Source organism: Miniopterus natalensis, chromosome 12 (assembly GCF_054644295.1).
Source record: "Miniopterus natalensis isolate mMinNat1 chromosome 12, mMinNat1.hap1, whole genome shotgun sequence".
Classification (NCBI taxonomy): Eukaryota; Metazoa; Chordata; class Mammalia; order Chiroptera; family Miniopteridae; genus Miniopterus; species Miniopterus natalensis.
In genome coordinates this window covers 35375870-35394976 of record NC_142092.1, presented here as the reverse complement: position 1 = coordinate 35394976, position 19107 = coordinate 35375870, and the positions used below count along the sequence as shown (strand labels likewise).

At 44.3% G+C, this 19107-nt stretch overlaps 1 protein-coding gene across 16 annotated transcripts in view; it reads left to right on the top strand.

Annotated features, from left to right (window-relative positions):
* TRPM3 (transient receptor potential cation channel subfamily M member 3) overlaps positions 1 to 19107 on the top strand; it is a 656939-nt gene that overhangs the window by 585743 nt on the left and 52089 nt on the right. For all 16 annotated transcript variants that reach the window (XM_087823176.1, XM_087823170.1, XM_087823177.1 and 13 more), the window contains 3 exons: positions 4517 to 4657; positions 11255 to 11383; positions 15886 to 16137. In XM_087823176.1, the coding sequence (XP_087679302.1) occupies positions 4517 to 4657; positions 11255 to 11383; positions 15886 to 16137 (522 nt within the window). The remainder of the gene's footprint in view (positions 1 to 4516; positions 4658 to 11254; positions 11384 to 15885; positions 16138 to 19107) is intronic.

The window sequence follows — 19107 nt, the reverse complement described above, 5'->3', positions numbered from 1 at the left end:
ATGCACAAATAACGTGACTACAGGACCTGATTGTATGTGAAATTTTTCATCCAGGACCAGTGGTGCAGGACAACCCAGTGAAATTCAAAAGCAAGGCACCCTACATTGTCCAAACAGGCAGTGCTTTATAAACAACCTTCCTCAGCACCCGAGGAAGGGCAGGGAATCCGTGATTTGGGAGCAGCTGGCTTCACTGAGCTGGAGCTCTTCTTCAGATCAGAAGCTAAGCCTTTATGTGTCTTCAGGGTCAGGCTCACAATACAGGACTAATTGAATTTTGAGGTTTGTATGGAAGGCTTTTATTAGCTCTTCCTGGTATAATTATAGAGCATGGATGCTTTGTTCTCTACAGGGGGGATGGGCCAGCTGGGCATGGGACAGCTTCCCGCAACCCCCGCCTGAGCAGCGTGACTGCCACTGGATTATATCCAAGGTCTAAAAATATCACATGCTGTTAAAGGAACAAACAAGGCTTCATAGCTTTGGAGACATCAAGCAACACTCCACAGGACCTCCTTGATATCCCCCCGTCCCCCAGCACTCTGACCAATGACTGTGATGACCCAGAGAAGCTGTAAGGACAGAAAACAAAAATTGGTTTTGCTCAGGTGACAAAAGGCCTTTGCACTATTATCTTAGTAGAACTACTCTGTGAATTATTTTTCCTCCAAATAAACAATATTTCTTTCCAGTGGGCCTTTTCTAAAGATCTATTTTCAGGTACAACTTCAGCCCCACCTGTAGCAGGGTATATGCATCTGGACACTCTTTTGATTGATGAATCATTCACAGCTTTTGACCAATTGAATTTAAAGCCAATGTTTGCTTTCCGTTTCAATTTATAAAAATTGATGAAGTCTACTTCCCTCTATGAAAAGGGTGACTGTCTTCCCTGAAGATCTTACCATAGTTTTGGCCTCTGGAGCCCTTCAAGAATAGGAAATATTTTGATTATTAGCAGAAGCACTGTAGTAGTACTACATCTTTATTGACGACTTCAGCAGAGGGCTGAAGAGTGTGTGCCCCAGACCCAGAATCCTGCCCCATCACCTGCTCACTGTGGAACCACAGGCACAGTTTCTTAACCTCTAACACAGGAATAATAATAGCTTACAGGTGCATGTAAACTACATAACAAGCGTACATGTAAACTATGTAACCTGGTATCTAGCACGTGATAAATATTTGCTAATATTGTTCTAACAGTGCTAAATGCTGCACATGCACTTACTCATGGAACCCTCACAAGAATCCCACAGGTAAGTACTATTATTTATCCCATTTTACAGATGAAGAGGCTGAGACTCAGAGAGGTTAAATTGCCCAAGGTTACCCAGCTAACTAGTTGTAAAGCTGGCATGAGAACTCAGGCATAGAGATTGCATTGGCCCTGCTTTTAGCTGATAGGCTAAGGGAGGCTAAGATTTTTTTCCTGGTCTCAAATGTAGGCACTCAGCTGGTTTGGTCCACCATCTGTCAGAGAAAGTCCAAAAGTGATGCATGGGACTCCTATGTCAGGTATGACATGGCCTTGACATTGGTGTACTTCCTAGGAAGACTCAGGGAAGGACTTTAGGAAGGTAGGCAGAGGCTGAAGGCAGTATTCTTTCTGGTTGGGTCTCAAGGAAGAAAACAGAAGGCAGCTTACTTCTCCATCTCAGTCTAGAGCTTTGGGAACCTGAGAAGGAAAGGAAGGAAGGGACTTGTGGGCTGGCAAAGTCAGGGTTGGACGGCTGTTGCCTTTAAGGTAAAGCTTCCTTTAACCCTAATGATAAATATTGTCACTACTCAGACTCTGGTATTAGCTCATCCTGGACAGGATGGGAGAATGCAGCTTGTTGACACCTCTGCTCTTTTTATAGGATTAATATTTGAGCTTCCATGTAAAACCAGTATTTTCTCTCTTGGAATGGGACAATTTCCCTTGGCCCTTCCAAAACTGTACATGAAATATCAGCCTTGGTTTGCTAAATTTAGTAGCATTTAATGGCTTAGTTCACCTCAAAGAATCCTACTCAAACTTCACATCTGTGTTCAGGCAGCAAAGATTTTTCAAATTTATATTGTGCAATTTTGTATGTATTTGACCATGTTACATTCTGCTTTAAGGGATGTAGGCAAAGGAAATGTTTGGCTACAGGGGAAAGAATCAACAACATCAGCAAATTAAGCTGCTTAGGCTGGAATTAATAAAATATCAACAATGCTTTACTTAGGTCCTGGCTGGGTAGCTCAGTTGGTTAGAGCATCACCTGAATACACCAAGGTTGTGGGTTCAATTTCCCCAGTCAGGGCACGTACAAGAATCAACTAATGAACACATAAATAAGTGGAACAACAAATTGATATCCCCCCCCCTCTCAAAACAATATATTTTTTTAAAAAAAAGTAATACTTTACTTAAACCTATGAAAGAACAAGCCATTTAAAAATGCATTCAATTTAGAATATATCTGAATAATAAAAGCAAAACAGGTTGTTGTATTTTTGTTTTTGTTTAACCTGCATTGCCAGATAGATAGATGTCTTGCATTTTGCCTAATAAAGTCCCAACATGTCTATAGACCCAGGACATTGTTATGACTCTGTTGGGAAAGCCACTGTCCCTAGAGGTTACCTGAAGATGCCACTCTCCAAAATGCCTAAACCCTCCAAACTGCCTTTACTCTTATCTCACTGTGTCCCCAAATAGCATTGTATTGTTGAGCATATAAATAAGCAACCAGAAGGAGGATAATTGTGTCTATGTTACATAAATTATAAATTATAGAGGGACAAATATGTAACTTCAGAGTTTCTTGGAGCCAGTGATCCATATTTATGGAACTCTATTGCTTTGTAATTTGCTATATCTATCACAAACATTGATTCTACTTACTGACCTAAATCAGTGCCTAAATAGGCCACAGTATAGAATGTTACCTATTCATTAACTCAAGGTACTTTTCTAGCCAAAGGGTCCATAAAGGAACGAAAGTTACCTTCTCCAAAAATCACGTTGGTTATAGGTAAATCATTTCTGATCATTACATATGTGAGTGAAGTGGATATTTGAGATAATGACAAAAACAGATGAAACTAATATTTTGTATTTTATGTAAGGTGGTTTGAAACCAGAACTGTCTAGTGGTTGTCTGTGTTCTCAACTTCAAGATAACCTGAAATTCCTTCTATAATTAGATGTCTCAATTCCAAACCTGTTTTCCCAGTGCTTTTTCTTGCCCTAAATCTTTTCCAGTCTCTAAGAAGTTGAAAGGTTTTATCCTGTTCCAATATTTAATGAAAATTTTATTTTCCAAGCACTGTAGAACTAACCTTGTCTTAGAATGATAGTGAAAGAATTGAAGCCAAGAAATTATGCTGTAATAGACTCCTAATAACATACTTTTTTTTTTCTGGTGAGAGATACCAACTCTACATCATCTCAGTCAACAGTATTTGAGAAAGTCTCAGGTCATTTTAAAGACTGGCTAATACTTACTGAGCACTTATTAAGTACCAGATGCTTGCTGATTGTAGACCACCCCTATAGTGGGTACTAGTATTACCCTCATTCTACAGACAAAGGGACTAAGTCTCAGAGAGGTTAAAAGGCTTGTCCAGGTGCCATGAATTCTAAGTGTCCAAGTTAGGACTCGATCTTCCTTCTGAGTCACCCAAAGCCGGGAACTCTTCTCCTTAGGATCTTAGCCATCTTTGGGGGACCCTGTCACTCACTATCCAGACAGTCATGTGTCTGTTTTTTTCAACTTCTGCCTTTTCTGCAATGTTTAACCATTGTTGTTGTTGCTGCTGCCACTATTGTCATGAATGAGAAGGAAATAATTACGTCCTTAAGGAAATCTCCAGCAGCTTGAGATGAGGGCCTCTCCAGGTCGTCGTGCCTGACCTCTGGTCTCACCTGGTTGGCTCTGCCATGCAGAGGAAGGCAGTGTGCCGGGGAATTGCCATGAAACTAACACCGGCAGTAGTTTGGATTCTATAGTGTTTGAAATCAGGGAACCAAGGCATATGCCAAAAGGTTGGGGAGATGTTTCTAACCTATCCAAGCTCCAGGCACTCCAATAACTAACCTCTTGAATACGCATAACCTTTGGATAAATCAGGTATTAGTGGCCCGGTTTACCTTTCACATGAGAGTCATCAGCATGAGCGAAGACACGATTTGAACCCAGATCTGCCTGCTTCATGATATATGTGGGGAGAGCGGGGTTGGGAGAAAAGCCAGACTGATGACCTCTCCGGGCAACACTCTTCCTCCCTCTCAGAATTCTAGGCACCTCCATCACCCACATCTTCCAGGGGCCCCGGGGTGGAAGAGGCGAGCATGGTCCAGACGCATCCCTAGGGCTTCCACCCCGGAGGCGCACAGGCTCCATGCACGATGCAAACGCACAGCCCCTCACCCTGGGGCCAAGGGCAAAGCCTCAGGCTCCAGGAGCAGGTTCCCCTCAGTGCGCACAGGGAGCCCCAAGCCCCGAGCGGCCCTGACCCTGTTAACTCCCTTTCTCCACAGGCGATGCTGGGCCGGAGCAACGGAGAGTCCTCGAGGAAGAAGGAGGAGGAGGAGGTGCAGAGCCGGCAGCGGCTGGTGCCCCTGGGCAGGAAGATCTATGAGTTCTACAACGCCCCCATCGTGAAGTTCTGGTTCTACACGGTCAGTGTCTCCCCTTCTCCCCCCGGGGGCACGGAGAGCTCGTGCCCGGGCCGCTCCTCTGGGGGTCAGTACCCGTGGGCCACTCGGCAGCAACAAGCGCTGTGGCGACCTTGCTGTTTCGAGCAGCTTTGAAAGACGCGTGGAGCTTGTGAGGAAGCTTCCATCGCCTCTACGTTTCTGCTCCTTGCAGAAAATAAAGAGTGAAAGTGAGAACTAGCAGAAATAGAGGTGAGATCGGATGAGTCTAGTCTAGCAGGAAAGTAGATGTCATTTTCTAAAGCACTTCCGTGCTCTAGATGGATGAGCGCCGGATCAGAGTTCCTGTTTTGGTCTGGTTTTGTTTTTTATTATTGATTTGAGAGAGAGAGAGAGAGGGAGGGAAGGAGGGAGGGAGGGAGGGAGGGAGGGAGGGAGGGAGGGAGGAAGGAAGGAAGGAAGGAAGGAAGGAAGGAAGGAAGGAAGGAAGGAAGGAAGGAAGGAAGGAAGGAAGGAAGGAAGGAAGGAAATCATCCACTTTTGTTGTTCCACTTATTTATGCATTCACTGGTTGATTCTTGTATGTGCCCTGACCGGGGATCAGGCCTGGGTGTATCAGGACAGTGCTCTAACCAACTGAGCTACCCGGCCAGGGCTTCAGGTTGCCCGTTTCAGATGCCAGTGCTGGGTTTGGGGGGACATCGGTGGGTACGTGCTGAGCAGGGTGTTGGCAGGAGCACCCCTGGAGATGGGTAGCGTTAGTGTCATCATTCCCAATCTGATAGTGTCATCGAACAACCCTTTCTTGCTCTGACCCAGTTAACATGCAAACAAAGCAGCAAAAACTACTAAAGCAAACTGCAATCACGGCAAACACCGTTCGCTGAGCACACCCTGCAAACATTTTCTGCCCACATGATGAAAGATCATCCCTGAAATAGCCTCCTGATGTGGTAGAAATGGCTCAACTGTTGGGTTTCTACTTCAACTTTTCAGTAATATTTTAAGGCGAGCTATGGCCCAGGCCCCTCTGCTTCTCTCGGGCCACAGTGGACTGTGCCAGATGAAGCAGGGGACGAAGGAGAGTGAGTCTGTATTTTTTCCCTTTCTCACAACCAGCTACATGCCAGTCACTGAATCAGCAACACGATAACCTGAGTCTGAGGCCGCGGTGACTCAGATGGCCAGGTGAGGTGCTTTGTGCGTGGTCCTGTATGCTGACACGGAATGCTGGCTTTAGACAAGGCTTTCTCAGCACTGTTGACATCTGGGGCAGAGTAATGCTTGGTTAGGGGGGCTGTCCTGTGCTTTGTAGGAGCACATTGAGCAGCACCCTGACCTCTGTCCACTGGATGCTGGTAGCACTCTTCATGCCCCAATTATGACAACCCAAATGCCCCACACATTGCCAAATATCCCCTTACGGGGTAAAGTTGCCACCAGTTGAAAACCACTGCTTTAAAGTATGGTCTTGAGAGAGGACGAGATCTTATCAAAATATAAAGATTAGAATTTTTTTTTTAGTGAAATACAATTTAAATTTATAAACGTTAAAAAATTCTCTCTCAAAAAAGAATAATGGAGGCATGCAAACATTATTTCTATTCGTAGGTCTTATGCAGGTAAATATTATTTTTTACCTTGCAGGAAACGACTTAGTAGGGACAAGCATAGACCTTGGAGTCACACAGCCTGAGTAGAACTCCTGTCTGGGCCTCTTAGTGAAGTAACTTGTGACTTCAAGCATGTGACGTTAGCTCTCTGTCCCCAGTTTTCTTCAGAGGGGGGTAATAACAGTACCTACTGCATAAGACTTAGTGAAGGTTGGTTGTGTTGAAACGTGTAAAGCACTAAGAACAGTACCTGAAAGCACACCCTAAACACACGTCATTCTTCCTAGGCCCGTTCCATTGGAGAGCAATGGTTAGTGTTTCATTCATCCATCCCCTCAACAACAATAAAATAGCATTTATTGAACACCTATTATGAGGCACTGTTCTGGGTATTTATATAAGCTTTCCCTAATCTAACAGTTTAATCAAGATAACATTTTTACTCCTTTTGACACTCAGGTCTGTCCTTCCTCTCATACTAGGGCTGCCCAGTGTCTCACCTAGAATAGGGCTTGGTGAACTAGGACCCACGGGCCCAATCCAGCCACTGCTTCTTCTCACGGCCTGTGAGCTAAGAATAGATTTACATTTTTAAAGAGTTGAAATAAAATCAAAGGATGAATACTTTGTGACACAAAAAAAATTATATAAAATTTACATTGTAGTGTCCATAAATAAAGTTTTATTAGAACACAGCCAGATTCATTCATTCACCTATACTCTGGCTGATTTTAGGCTACATCTATTGAATGGGTTACTTGCATTAGAGTCCATCAGGCCAACAAAGCCTTAAAAATTAACAATCTGGCCCTTTACAAAAAACATTTGCAGGCTCCTGTCTGAGAGCAGAAAAGAAGCCCGTAGGAGAATTATCCATCACCTTTGTGGAAAGTACTCACTTCTCTTATCCTTCCAAGGCATTTCTCTTTTTTTCTTGACCTGTGTTCCTTTTATTTCCTTGATTACTCTAGTCCCCATTTTTTCAGCTGAGGCAAGTTGTTAGCCAAGAAGGTTTTTAAATCACAAATGCCCTGGCCAGTGGCTCTCAGCCCTGGCTACACTTTGATGAAATTCTGACATCAGTGGTCTGGGGCACAGCCTGGGCATCAGGATATTTCAAAGCTCCCAGCAGTTGTCATGAGCAGCCAAAACTGACAACCACTACCCCAGAAGGAGGGCTGAGTCTTTAGCCCAGTGGTCGCAAAACTTCCTTAATGATAAGGGGTTCTGTTGGAAATGCAAATTCCGGGCCCCATCACAGACCCACTAAATCAAGTGTCCAGGGAGAGGAGCCTGAGAAGCTGTGTGTTTAGCAAGTTTCCCAGGTGAGTCTTGTGGTCCAGGAAGCTTGGGACTCACTGCTTTCCTTGTATCACAGGTGGCAGGTGGTGAAGCCACCTCTTTGAGAAGTGGGGTGCATGTATCCACTCCCTTCTGCGTGGCTGACTGGATTAGCCTCAGGAAACCCATCAGGCTGGACGCTCCAGTCCTATTCTATTGTGTTTACACAATTTTCAGAAATCCATATTTATGTATTGACAAAGCCCAACCTCAAGGAACTAAATGGAGGTGAGGAGGGCCAACCTTTTAAATCTCCAGAGATGCTCCACCAAAAAAGTCAGCTTTAGGTCAAAGGTACCATTTGCTTTTGGTTGTGTTCTGTTCTGTAAGAGTGTTTCCCACTCTTATTTCCAAAAGTATCACCTCTGTACTCGCGAGGTTCTGAAAGGGGGACATACCTCATTTGCACATAATCTCACCTCTATATCATAGCAAGTTTCAGGAGGAGCAGGTTGGGTCCTCCTCTGTTCCAAGAGGAAAGGAGGGAGGGATCCAAGTGGCTCATAGGCCATGTTTGGGATCAGAGGCTGTTTCAAGTACCCAGCTGGAGAAGATGCAAATTCAAGGTGGGAAGTGGTGCCAGGTCGGAGGGCAGGGCAGGGCTCTGGTCAGCAGGGACGGATTCCTTCAGCTGCTAACACCATGTGGCCTCTCCACTCTCTAGGTCCCATAGGAAAAGGAGGTGAGGAATGGCACAGCCCCTCCAGGGATCCACAGACACCTGCAGCAGGCTTTGGTGCTTGCATTTCATAGTTTAGGAGTCATGCATCTTGGTTAATGGGAATTTTATAAAACAAATGTATAAGTATATGAAATACAAATTCTTATATGGTTCCCACTTGCTTAAATAAGAATATATTTAATAAGGTTATATTTCTTTTCAACTCTTTGACATTCTACATCCATCTTGTTAAAGCTCACAGAATATGTGTGTGAATACACACACACACACACACACACACACACACCCCGATAGTGTACATCATGTTAAGGTCATCTGCAGTCTGCCCCATGAATGTCGGCAAGTTCTAGGACAGGTTGCTTCCAGCACAGCGGCCGCTCCTCTGTTGTGCCGTGTAAACGTTTAAAGCCCTATGTGTGGATGTTAGCCACCATTCATTGGGCCTCTACACTCTTTTGGGAGATAAATACACACCCCTCTCACAAACACCCCAATCCTTTCAAAAGCTCTATAAGGTCAGGAGCAATCATCTCCATTTCCCAGAATGGAGGTCAAGCAGGTGAATGAAATACCCAAAATGACACTTGAGATAGGATTTAAATCCAAGTTTTATGGACTTCTGTGTCTACATTCCTTTCCCCAAACACCATTCCTTCCACCAAATACAGTAAGCCCGTGTTCAGAGGACAGAGGCGGGTGGGAGGAGCTACACACACACCTTCCATGTGCTCCACAGACGCTGTCTTTTACAAATTGAAGGCAAGACCCTCCCCCAGCAAAAAGATCACCGCGAGCTTTCTTGTGATCCTCGCTTTACTGCAGTGGTCTGGAACTGAACCCGAAATATCTCCAATCATATGCCTTTTAGTACTTAAAGGACTAAAAGCAGAGGTTCTGAAAGAATTTGTGTGTCACCGGGCCTACATGTGACAAGAGAAGCTAATGTTTTGCAATGAACTGGGTAAAATGATAAAAACCAGGGCAGTCAACAAGATTCATTTCACCGAGAAGCAACAGTGTCCAACAAGGAGAAGGAAGCAACCAGAAAGGGGGAAGGATTTCAGGTCAGAAGGAGGCTGAGAGTATATTTTAGGGTTTAACCACTGAAGTCCTTTCTTTGTGTTTTGTAAAATGCCATATGCACAGGGACTAGAGAGTGGGTGCCAGTGTGTAATGGTAAACAGGAACCAGATGAACCAAATGCCATTTTAAACAGCATCCTACATGATTTCAGGCAGACTCTTTTCAGGTGAGGTTTTCACAATGTGCTAATGATCCTGAAGGGGAGGGGTAGGAACTTAGGTATGGATTAAAACGACAGTCCCTGAGGGGGTGGGTGTGCAGGAACAAGTGTCCCAGGCGGAGAATGAGTCCTGCAGGCCCTCCTGCATCTACAAAACTGCTCTCCTGCTTCCATGTCTGATCTCATGGAACTCTGACCTAAATGTTCACCCTTTAAGAGGTGAGAAATTATATGGTTGTGTCTATGAATGTGTCAGATAATAGGGTCTCAGAAAATACCTTTGTGTTTACAGAAGAAAGAGAGAGAGAGAGAAAGGAGAGGAAGGAAGGAAGGAAGGAAGGAAGGAAGGAAGGAAGGAAGGAAGGAAGGAAGGAAGGAAGGAAGGAAGGAAGGAAGGAAGGAAGGAAGGAAGGAAGGGAGGGAGGGAGGGAGGGAGGGAGGGAGGGAGGGAGGGAGGGAGGGAGGGAGGGAGGGAGGGAGGGAGGGGAGAAGCGGGGAGAGCAATCCCACTAGTAGAGAGAGTAGCATTTTTCTAGCTCTGTAGGCTGCCAGTTTCTGTTTGTATCTCGAAGCCACACTGCCTCTTTCTCCACCTTCTAAGCTTCCCCCAGGGCTCCAGAGTCACACTGAATCTCCAGAATCCTCAAGGCCTTAATCCTTTGCCCACACTGTGTCCTATTTGCTATGTAGGCTCCAAAGAGTGCAGAAGATTTGAATAAGCTCACTTGTACTTTCTATTCACAGCCCCTGAAGCCCCTAAAGCCAGCAGGTGCCTTGCTCAACCTGAAGCATTGCCTAGGAAAGGTTTAACTCATGTGCCATTTCCCCTAGCTGAGTTTTTCCTCCAGAGGCTCCTTGGCCCCTTATGCAAGAACCTCACCAACCCTCCTACACTCCACTCATCTAGACATAACTGAATCCTCCAGTGACATCACCAAACCTGAACCCTGAGTTTTCCAGGTACACCCTGCCATTCAGCCAGTCCCAACGGGGTTCAGCCTCTGGGGCTAGAGCCTTATGAGGATTGAACCCCACTCCAGTGGGCCACACAGAATGGCCACACAGTCAGCCATTTCTTTCTATAAACTCCTTTGTCTTCTCTTGTTTTGTTTCAAAGAAGCAGAAACCAGGAAGGAATATTCCAACTGGAATAGGGCAGGAAGGTGGTGCAATAGGAAACAGGTAAAATGCTGCCAGGACACTGTCAGGCCAAGCATATTAAGGTATGGAAGGAAAAAAAAAGACAGTAACTCAGGAGAGAATTAAAGTTGGGCTTCTAGATAAAGTCCAGGCTATTTTTATGTTGGTTTGACCAATTTACAAGTATAGCAAATGTCTTCTTTTCCTTCTTACTGACACTTAATCCACCTGGTGTTCATTAGGCAGAAATCCACTGTGCTGCCCTAGTTCGGGAACCTGAGGCTCATGCATGAGCAAGAGCAGCCCCTGAGAGAAGAGGCTCCCTTTTTAGCCAGGAAGACACGAGAAACGGGGTAATCGCAAAGGAGAATGATGCATCGTGACACAGAGACAAATGCAAGAGTTGAAATTGCATATCCAATTATGTCAAATATCACAGTCTTTTTATATCCTTCTGATAGTTTAGAGCTTTGAAGTTCATTCCGTCATGAGATCCGAGTTGCGCTTGCTGACCTTGTTTTTGTCCTGCCGTGAGGTGGCCTTGCCCAAGGGCAGGGCTCCCGGGCCCTGCAGCCAGAACACTGTATTGTGTTTCCTTACAGCTGGCGTACATCGGATACCTGATGCTCTTCAACTACATCGTGTTAGTGAAGATGGAGCGCTGGCCTTCCACCCAGGAATGGATCGTCATTTCCTACATTTTCACCCTGGGAATAGAAAAGATGAGAGAGGTAATCACTTTCATAAGTGAGAACTGGGGAGACAGACAGTGGTTAGTTACATCTGTGCCTGTAGGGGAGAGGGGCACGCTCGAGATCCAGATGAATCCAGAACATGTTTTCTGATGTGGCCACAGAAACGTGGGCCTGGTTTTGAGGGCTGCTGACAAACCTGGGGAGGCCTCAGGGTGTGTTTACAAGGTTGTCACTCCATGAGCACTTAGGATTTAGTTCATTTTCTGCTGGCATAGCTCTTGCCTCAAGAAACCCTTGAGTTGTTTTCAAGGCTGTTTACAACTTTTTACTCCCTATAAACATGACTTTTTACATTTTTCCACTTTTTAATCTTTTTTTTAACCTTTAAATTTTTCCACTGTTAACTCCCACCACAAACCTCTCACTCTAGGTCTCTTTGGACAGGGTCCACCAATACCTGTGGTTCTCCAAGAGCGTTTCAGCAGCTCTAGGAGGTTAGCTTATTCTCTGGGTTATTCCTTCTCAATATTTATTATGCACTTTCTGGGCACCAGCCTTTCCAGTAACCCTGGGCCTCATCGGAGTGAATTGAGCATATTTGTCATCCTTCAAATTGAGGGTGTAGGTCCCTCTCTTCTCCCCCTGCCCCACCCGCATGGAGTAAAAGGAGTCATAACACCACCCCCATATGACAGCTGAAGTCAAAGCTAGCCTCAGAGGCCATCAGATTCAGAACCACTAAAATGCATGTAGTCAAGCAGCAGTCCACCAGAGGGCTCTGCAACCCTGCTCAATGCTCCCCAAGCTCCCATTCCCAAACCCATAGGGAAGGCAGGCTTGTACTGCATGACAATTCCTCTGCATTTCCCCCAGAAACTACAGTCTGCAGGAGAGGCCTTTTCTGGAAGAATTTCTACCTGTCAAGTCTACTGCACCCTCTAGAGCTCCTGAACAACCCTATTCCCTATACTACAGTGAGTGGGGAAATAAATAGGGTTCCACGGAAAAAGGGATTCCTGTAAATCCACAAATTCACCCTTGTCGTCATCACTAAAACAGATTCAAAGGCCCTTACTATCTTAGGTTTTAGCTCTAGAATGTTCTCCGGTAGAAAGAAAGATGCAGTATCTATTAGACACCTTCCTAATGAGAACATTTAAAAAAACCTCATATACATATTTCCGGCCCTTCTCTTGGGTTTTTATACTGCTTTGGGGATATTTAAATTCTAACCAGCATGCCCCCATCCTCAGAGTTGTCAATACACTACTCCCATTTTATAAGGGACTAGATTTTAAGTGAAAAAAATGCCTTGCCTCTTCCCTTATTCTGACCAGTACATAGTGCCTCTACTTCCTGGCCAGTGTGTGGAGTTCCCATTTGTAAGCTGAAAACAGCCATAAATTTGTTCTGGTCTTTGCGCAGCTCTCTGAGGACCGAGGCCTGCTCCTGCTAAGTGGCAGCTTGCACTCCTGTGATTTAGTGCCCAGATGCATATTCCTTCCCTGTGATAAGCAGAAAAGGGAAAGACTTGAGCAGGGAGATTGGACTCTCTCCAGGGACGAGACTGGAAGAAGACAGGGAGCAGTCTGTACTCCACAGACTGTTCTGGAAGAGGCTGCCAAGCAGGCGGGCTGCCAGGAACCTCAAGGCCTGGATATCCATTTCTCCTGAGGTGGCATGTAATAGCAGAGAGGGCCTGGAGCTGGGGTCAGCGGGGAGTCAGCGAGTCAGCGGAAGAGTCCTTGCTTGGAGGGAGGAAGCAGCGAGGAGGGAGGCACCGACCACGTCAGTGTCTGACCTTTCCCTCTCCAGCCTGAGGCAGCTCCCTCAGCCCCAGCCCCAGCCCCCACCCCCACCCCATGGCCCTGAACCCGTTAAAGAAATGCCCACTGCCAAGGGAGCGAAGACCTTGCAGGTCCCACCTTGTGCCTCCACATAGTCAGCACGCAGGCCCTCAAAATCGCAGACACAAGGCCCTGGAAACATGGAAAAGGTTGTAGGCTTCTGAGGAGGGATACAAAAGATTTTGTGATTTCACAAGCTGCCCTCCCATTCCCAGAGCCACATACTTCTGAGTGTAGTCACCAAAACAAGCCACCGTAATCCCTTAATAGCATGGAACTGTTTACAGCGTGCGCTGGTAGACATTGTCTCACTTGGGTCCTCCCCACGACTATGAGGTAAATGGTTATGACATCCCCACATTACTGACATGGGAACTAAGACTCAGGGTTGGAGCTATTTTTCTGCATCCCACAGCTAGAAAGGGGAACTAGGCCTTAAACCTGACTGGTCCCCCCCTACACCCACCATTCTTTTCACTCACGCAGTGGGTTCCAAACTGTGAAGCTCCTCAGAGCCCCCGGGTTCTGAGAGGGGTCTCAAAGCCAGCTGGAAAAGTGAAAGGGGGGACAGCGGGGGCTCGACTTTCATTCCAGCTTCTCCTCCAGCCAGTTAGCTTGTAACTTTTTTTTTATATTGAGATGTCACAAGAATATTTTCACTATTTAAAAATCTAGACTATAAACCTCTGTGTTGAACAGTTTCAGGAAAGTGTGGGCAGAGGGTGGGAGAAACTCCAAGGCACCCGCCCCTTGCCCCCACACGTGCTCACAATGATTTTTTCCTACTTAGGCTGGAGCTGTGGGTGAGAAGCTGCTAGGACAGCAGCTGCAGGACTTCCTGTTGGAGGGGGGCAGTGGTTCTCAATCTGTGGTCACCAGCTTGACCTGAGGGTTTGTTAGAAATGTAAATCCTCAAGTCTTGCACCAGGCAAACTGAAGCAGAAACTCCGGGGACAGGGCCTGGCCACCTGTGGTTCACTGGCCCTCCAGGTGATTCTGAGGCATGCAAACTGTTAAGAAGCCTTGGTTTAGGAATGAGGATACCAGGTGGCTCCTGGTATCTTGCTTAGCCTTCCAAGCCCTCATCCTGACTTACTAAGGCCTCCCTTCCTTATTATTTCAGGACAGATTAAGCCCTTAAGGGGCATATGCCAATTCAAATACGTAGCTGCAGATTAGAACTGTCCCCAGTCTTTTCTCTCTCCTTTGAGACGTTCTGAGTTGGGAAAGGGGTCGGTCATAGTGCAAAGAGATGGAAGTCTCAGAGGTAAACACAAATGACTCCTTCAAGTAGCCCTGCTACAAAACCCCAGTAGGCTGGCTTCCCTGGCTCCTCATATCCTAGGGCAGGCTGTGGTACAGGATGGGTCGCAACTCCTGCTATGTAACTGCGCGTTTCATAGAGTGTGTGTAAGCAAAAGGGCCCCCGTAGGTTTAAGCTAAGTTGGAGCTCCACCCAGCAGTTAAGGGACTGGAGAACTGCTCAGGGCTTACAGTCTAAAGGAGAGAGATGATGGATGAATCGATAAAGAAACAGACACATAGACACACACATACTATACATGCATACAGAAGTTAATTTCATATAGTGATAAACTCTCCAAACAATAAAATAGGGTAATATATTGGAAAGTGACTTGGGGCTGTGGAGATCATTGCAGGTAGGGTTCTCAAGGAAGGTCTCCCTAAGAAGGAGAAATGTGAGCTGAGACCTTGAGAACGAGGAGAAGCCAAACATGTAAACATCTGGGAGAAGAAAAATGCCCAACAGAAGGAACAAGTGTAAATGTCCTGAGTGTAGAATGGATTTGTCATGCTTAAGAGCAGACCAGAGAGAATATGATGGGGCCTCGGGCCATGGTAAGGAGCTTGGATCTTTCCCTGTTGGTAATGAAAGCATCAGACGATTGGAGCATTCAATTATCATAATTTGCTTTCGTTTTCATTGTTCTTGTTCATATATCTCTCAAGTCTCTCTTTTTAGATCAAGGTATCATTTACTTGTAAGGAAATGAACAGCTCATGAGGCACAGTTTGATGAGTTTTCACCTACACATACAACTGTGTAATCACCACACTGAGCATGGCTTAAGTTTTTTAAGACTCTGTGCGCTGCTCAGAGAATGGACTGCAGCCGGGCAGGCAACAATGGCAGCAGGGATACCAATTCAGAGGCTGTTGCAATCTTCTGGAAGCTGCGATGGGGCTTAGAATAGAGTGGCAGCAGTGGAGGTGGTGAGAAGTGGTTGGATTGGGTTGGATTTGGAAATAGGGGTGACCTGACCTGTTAATGCGGAGAATCAGGGTGTGAGAGAGAAGACTAAGGGAGCCCTCCCAAGATAGTGGTCTGAGTCACTCAGCATGCTGGTGCTGTTTACTGAGATGGGGAGGACTTAAGAGATTTACAGGGTATAAGGAATCAATAATTTTATAGGAAGACCCTAACTTATGTCTTAGAATTGTAAGACAACCGAAAAGATCAAACTTATTACTTATATCTGCCTCTGGAATATTTGCATCTGGATGGCCCAAGCTTTGCCCAGTCATACAGTGATAGCATGCACGTATTCAAGTAGACACAGACAAACAAGACAAGCTACTGATGTCCACTAACAGGCCAGGCACTTTCCAACCGGGCTGAGAATATAGACCAAAATCCTAACCAAGCCCACTCTCTTTCCTGCCTTTTAGATTCTGATGTCAGAGCCAGGGAAGTTGCTACAGAAAGTCAAGGTATGGCTGCAGGAGTACTGGAATGTCACGGACCTCATAGCCATCCTCCTGTTCTCTGTTGGAATGATCCTTCGTCTCCAAGACCAGCCCTTCAGGAGTGATGGGAGGGTCATCTATTGTGTGAACATCATTTATTGGTATATCCGTCTATTAGACATCTTCGGCGTGAACAAGTACTTGGGCCCATATGTGATGATGATTGGAAAAATGGTAAGCAGAGTCCTCTGATTCCACGTGATAAATTCTCAAAGAAGGAGTGGTAATAATAGGAAGAGGGAAATAATTCATTTGGGCCTGCTATCAAGGTCTCACTGAGATGGCCCTGGGGGTGTTTTGTTTTTTAATTCCTTTTGAGTGTTCTGGAATTTGACTACCTCTATATACATAACTGGACAATTAGCCATCACCCACCCATTTACTTACTTGAAAATATATAAAGAGTATACATTTTGTGCCAAGCGCTAGATTAAGATTTCAGCACATTAAGGTGCTTACTCCATGAGACTGAGGATGGGAAGAAGAGCAGTGTGAGAATGCTGGAATAGACATGCATATAAAGTACAATGGGAATGTAGAAAAGAGAATGTAGGTCAGGGAAGGTTCCACGTGGAGGTTATATTTTTGCTGGATCTTGGAGGAGTAAGTCTGCACAACAAATATTTAACAGATTTTTAAGATTTTTAACATTGCTCTCTTTTTTTAATGAAGTGCTAAGAAAATGCCTTTCTCCAGACAAAGAGAAGAAAAACATAGTTCATTTAAATTCGGTGGTTAGGCTGTGCTTGAATTGAGACCATTAAGTTCTGTCGATATATTGTGTGCCTTGTTACACTTCTGGAAAACTACGTCTGTTAAAAACTAAGTTCCAGAATGATGCCCTACTTATCTTATTTTTTTTAAAAATGAATCCCAAGTGGCAAACTAATAGGCTTCCCCGCAATGACTGTGGACTTGCTCCAACACTCTTTGGCCACACTAGTTTCCAGACTTCCTTTATAAAGACTGAGCCCTAGGGGAGCAGCATAGTTTGAATCTGGGAGTGCCCAAGGAAATTAGCTCCCTCTCCAAACTCACTAGAGGAAGAATCAGAGTCTGGGTTGTTTGGGTTTTCCTAAATCAGTTTTTCCACTTTTCTCAGTGTATCCTCTACTTCACCTTTACAGCACATATGTGGAAAAGCCAAGTAATCCATTCTGCAATGCCAAACACCTCTTATTGAGAAACCTCTTCATTAATAGCCTCCACTCCACTTTCATTTATGAGCTATTAAAACCAACAATTGGTCAACAGATGTTCTTTAACATTCTTACTCAAGTTTTACTATACCCATTATTGCTGCTTACCTTTCAGTGAACAAATTGATATTTATTGCCAGCATGTGTGTGTAACTCTACTACAATGAATCTTAAATAATCAAGGCTTCCTACAAAAGCACTGACATAGTCGAGAACTTGAATCCAAAAAAAAGAGGTTATGAGACCTGGAATAATTCATTTAACCTCTTTGAAACTCAGTTTACTCATTTCTTAAGTAGTTACAATACAGGAATATCTCTTAAGGTTGTTGTAATGATTAGAAATGACATATGTTGAATAGCCAATGGTGTGTGGCTCATAGTAGGTAGTTGACAAATTGTACCTTTTATTATGTTCATATTATGTTTGTTAAAATACAATGAAATGAGGGGAAATTGGTAAGTATAGTTATTCTGCTCTATTCCTAACATTCTTGGACAAAAGCTTGGTATTTATAACACCACCATTGTTTAGAGAAAATATCCCAAGCCCTTATTAGAGAGGAAAAACTTAAGTTCAACAAACTTGAGTTAGACCGAATCCCAAACCTGAATCCCAGTTCAGTTGGGGATTTCAGACTAGGGGAAAAAAAAAAAAAGCATCATATTCTATACACTGCCTGTTACATAATCTTTGTACTTTAGTAATGAACTTGAGATTGTGGTGAAAATTTCTATGTCTAAAAGCAGAGTCTCAACTTAGAGTCTATGGAAGACATTTAGAAGAGAGGCTCTATAGACCCTCCACCTAGGTTATACATAAAAATGTGTGGGTGTATGAATTTTCTGAACAAAGAGGAGAAACTTCCATGAGATTCTCAAATGGATTCTCAAATGGACCTAATGAAAGTGAAGAGCTGTAACAGCTACAAAATTAATTCAAGTTTTTTCAGTCTTGACACTATTAATATTTTGGACTAGAAAATTCATTGTTCTGGGAGACTGTCCAGTGCATTGTAGGATGTTTAGCAGCATCTTCTACCCATAGATGCCAGTAGTACGTACACACACACATACACACAACAAAAATATCTCTAGATATAGCCATATGTTCTGGGGCTGGGGTAGGGGCATGGGGGGCAAAATTGCCCTCTTTGAGAACCACTACATTGGGTGATTACATAATCTGGTTGGTAGTTTTATCCTAATAGACTATTACCTTATTTTATTTCAATAAATAAAATCTGAAAAGACCCAAATCAACCAAATATATTACTTTAAAAAGATTGAGTAACATTTAAGTAGTTGAAATAACTAAAGTCAAACTTAAGCAGCAAGATTGTTTTAAAAGCCACATCTGTCATTTTAATGATGACATAATTATCCCCAGTTTTTATTAGAATTAAGCCTTACTGTGGAGTGAGCAAGAGAGAAGCACTGCATTTTCTCTACCTTCTAACTTATGAATGACTTTACTTTTCAGTCAAGAATAAGTAGAAAATGAGTATATTTGGGGGCTTTGTTCTCTATGGGGTTTTTAAGATAATTAGTTCAATAACTGAGTCACTGATCCAGAAGGTAGGTAAAATATGCCTATAGAATTTATCAGGGAGCCCAATAGACTGCCAGGCTGGAAGCTTAACAAAATATGCCCAGCTGTGATTACACTGAAAATCCCTCAACATTAGAGAGCCTCTATTCAGTACTGAACTGCCAAAGAACTGTGCCCTGTAGCCTAGGGGCAGACGGCTGCTACGGCACCAGAATGCAATACTGATCAAGTACGATTCCAGTTGATCTTTAGATCCAGGATTCCACTTCTCAATGGAATTCTCTAAGCCCAGTGCTAAACTTATTTATATAACGTAAAATAAAAACAACAGTAATCACAGCTATCATTTACTATGTGCCGATACCATGGCAGACATGTCATCATCATTACAACC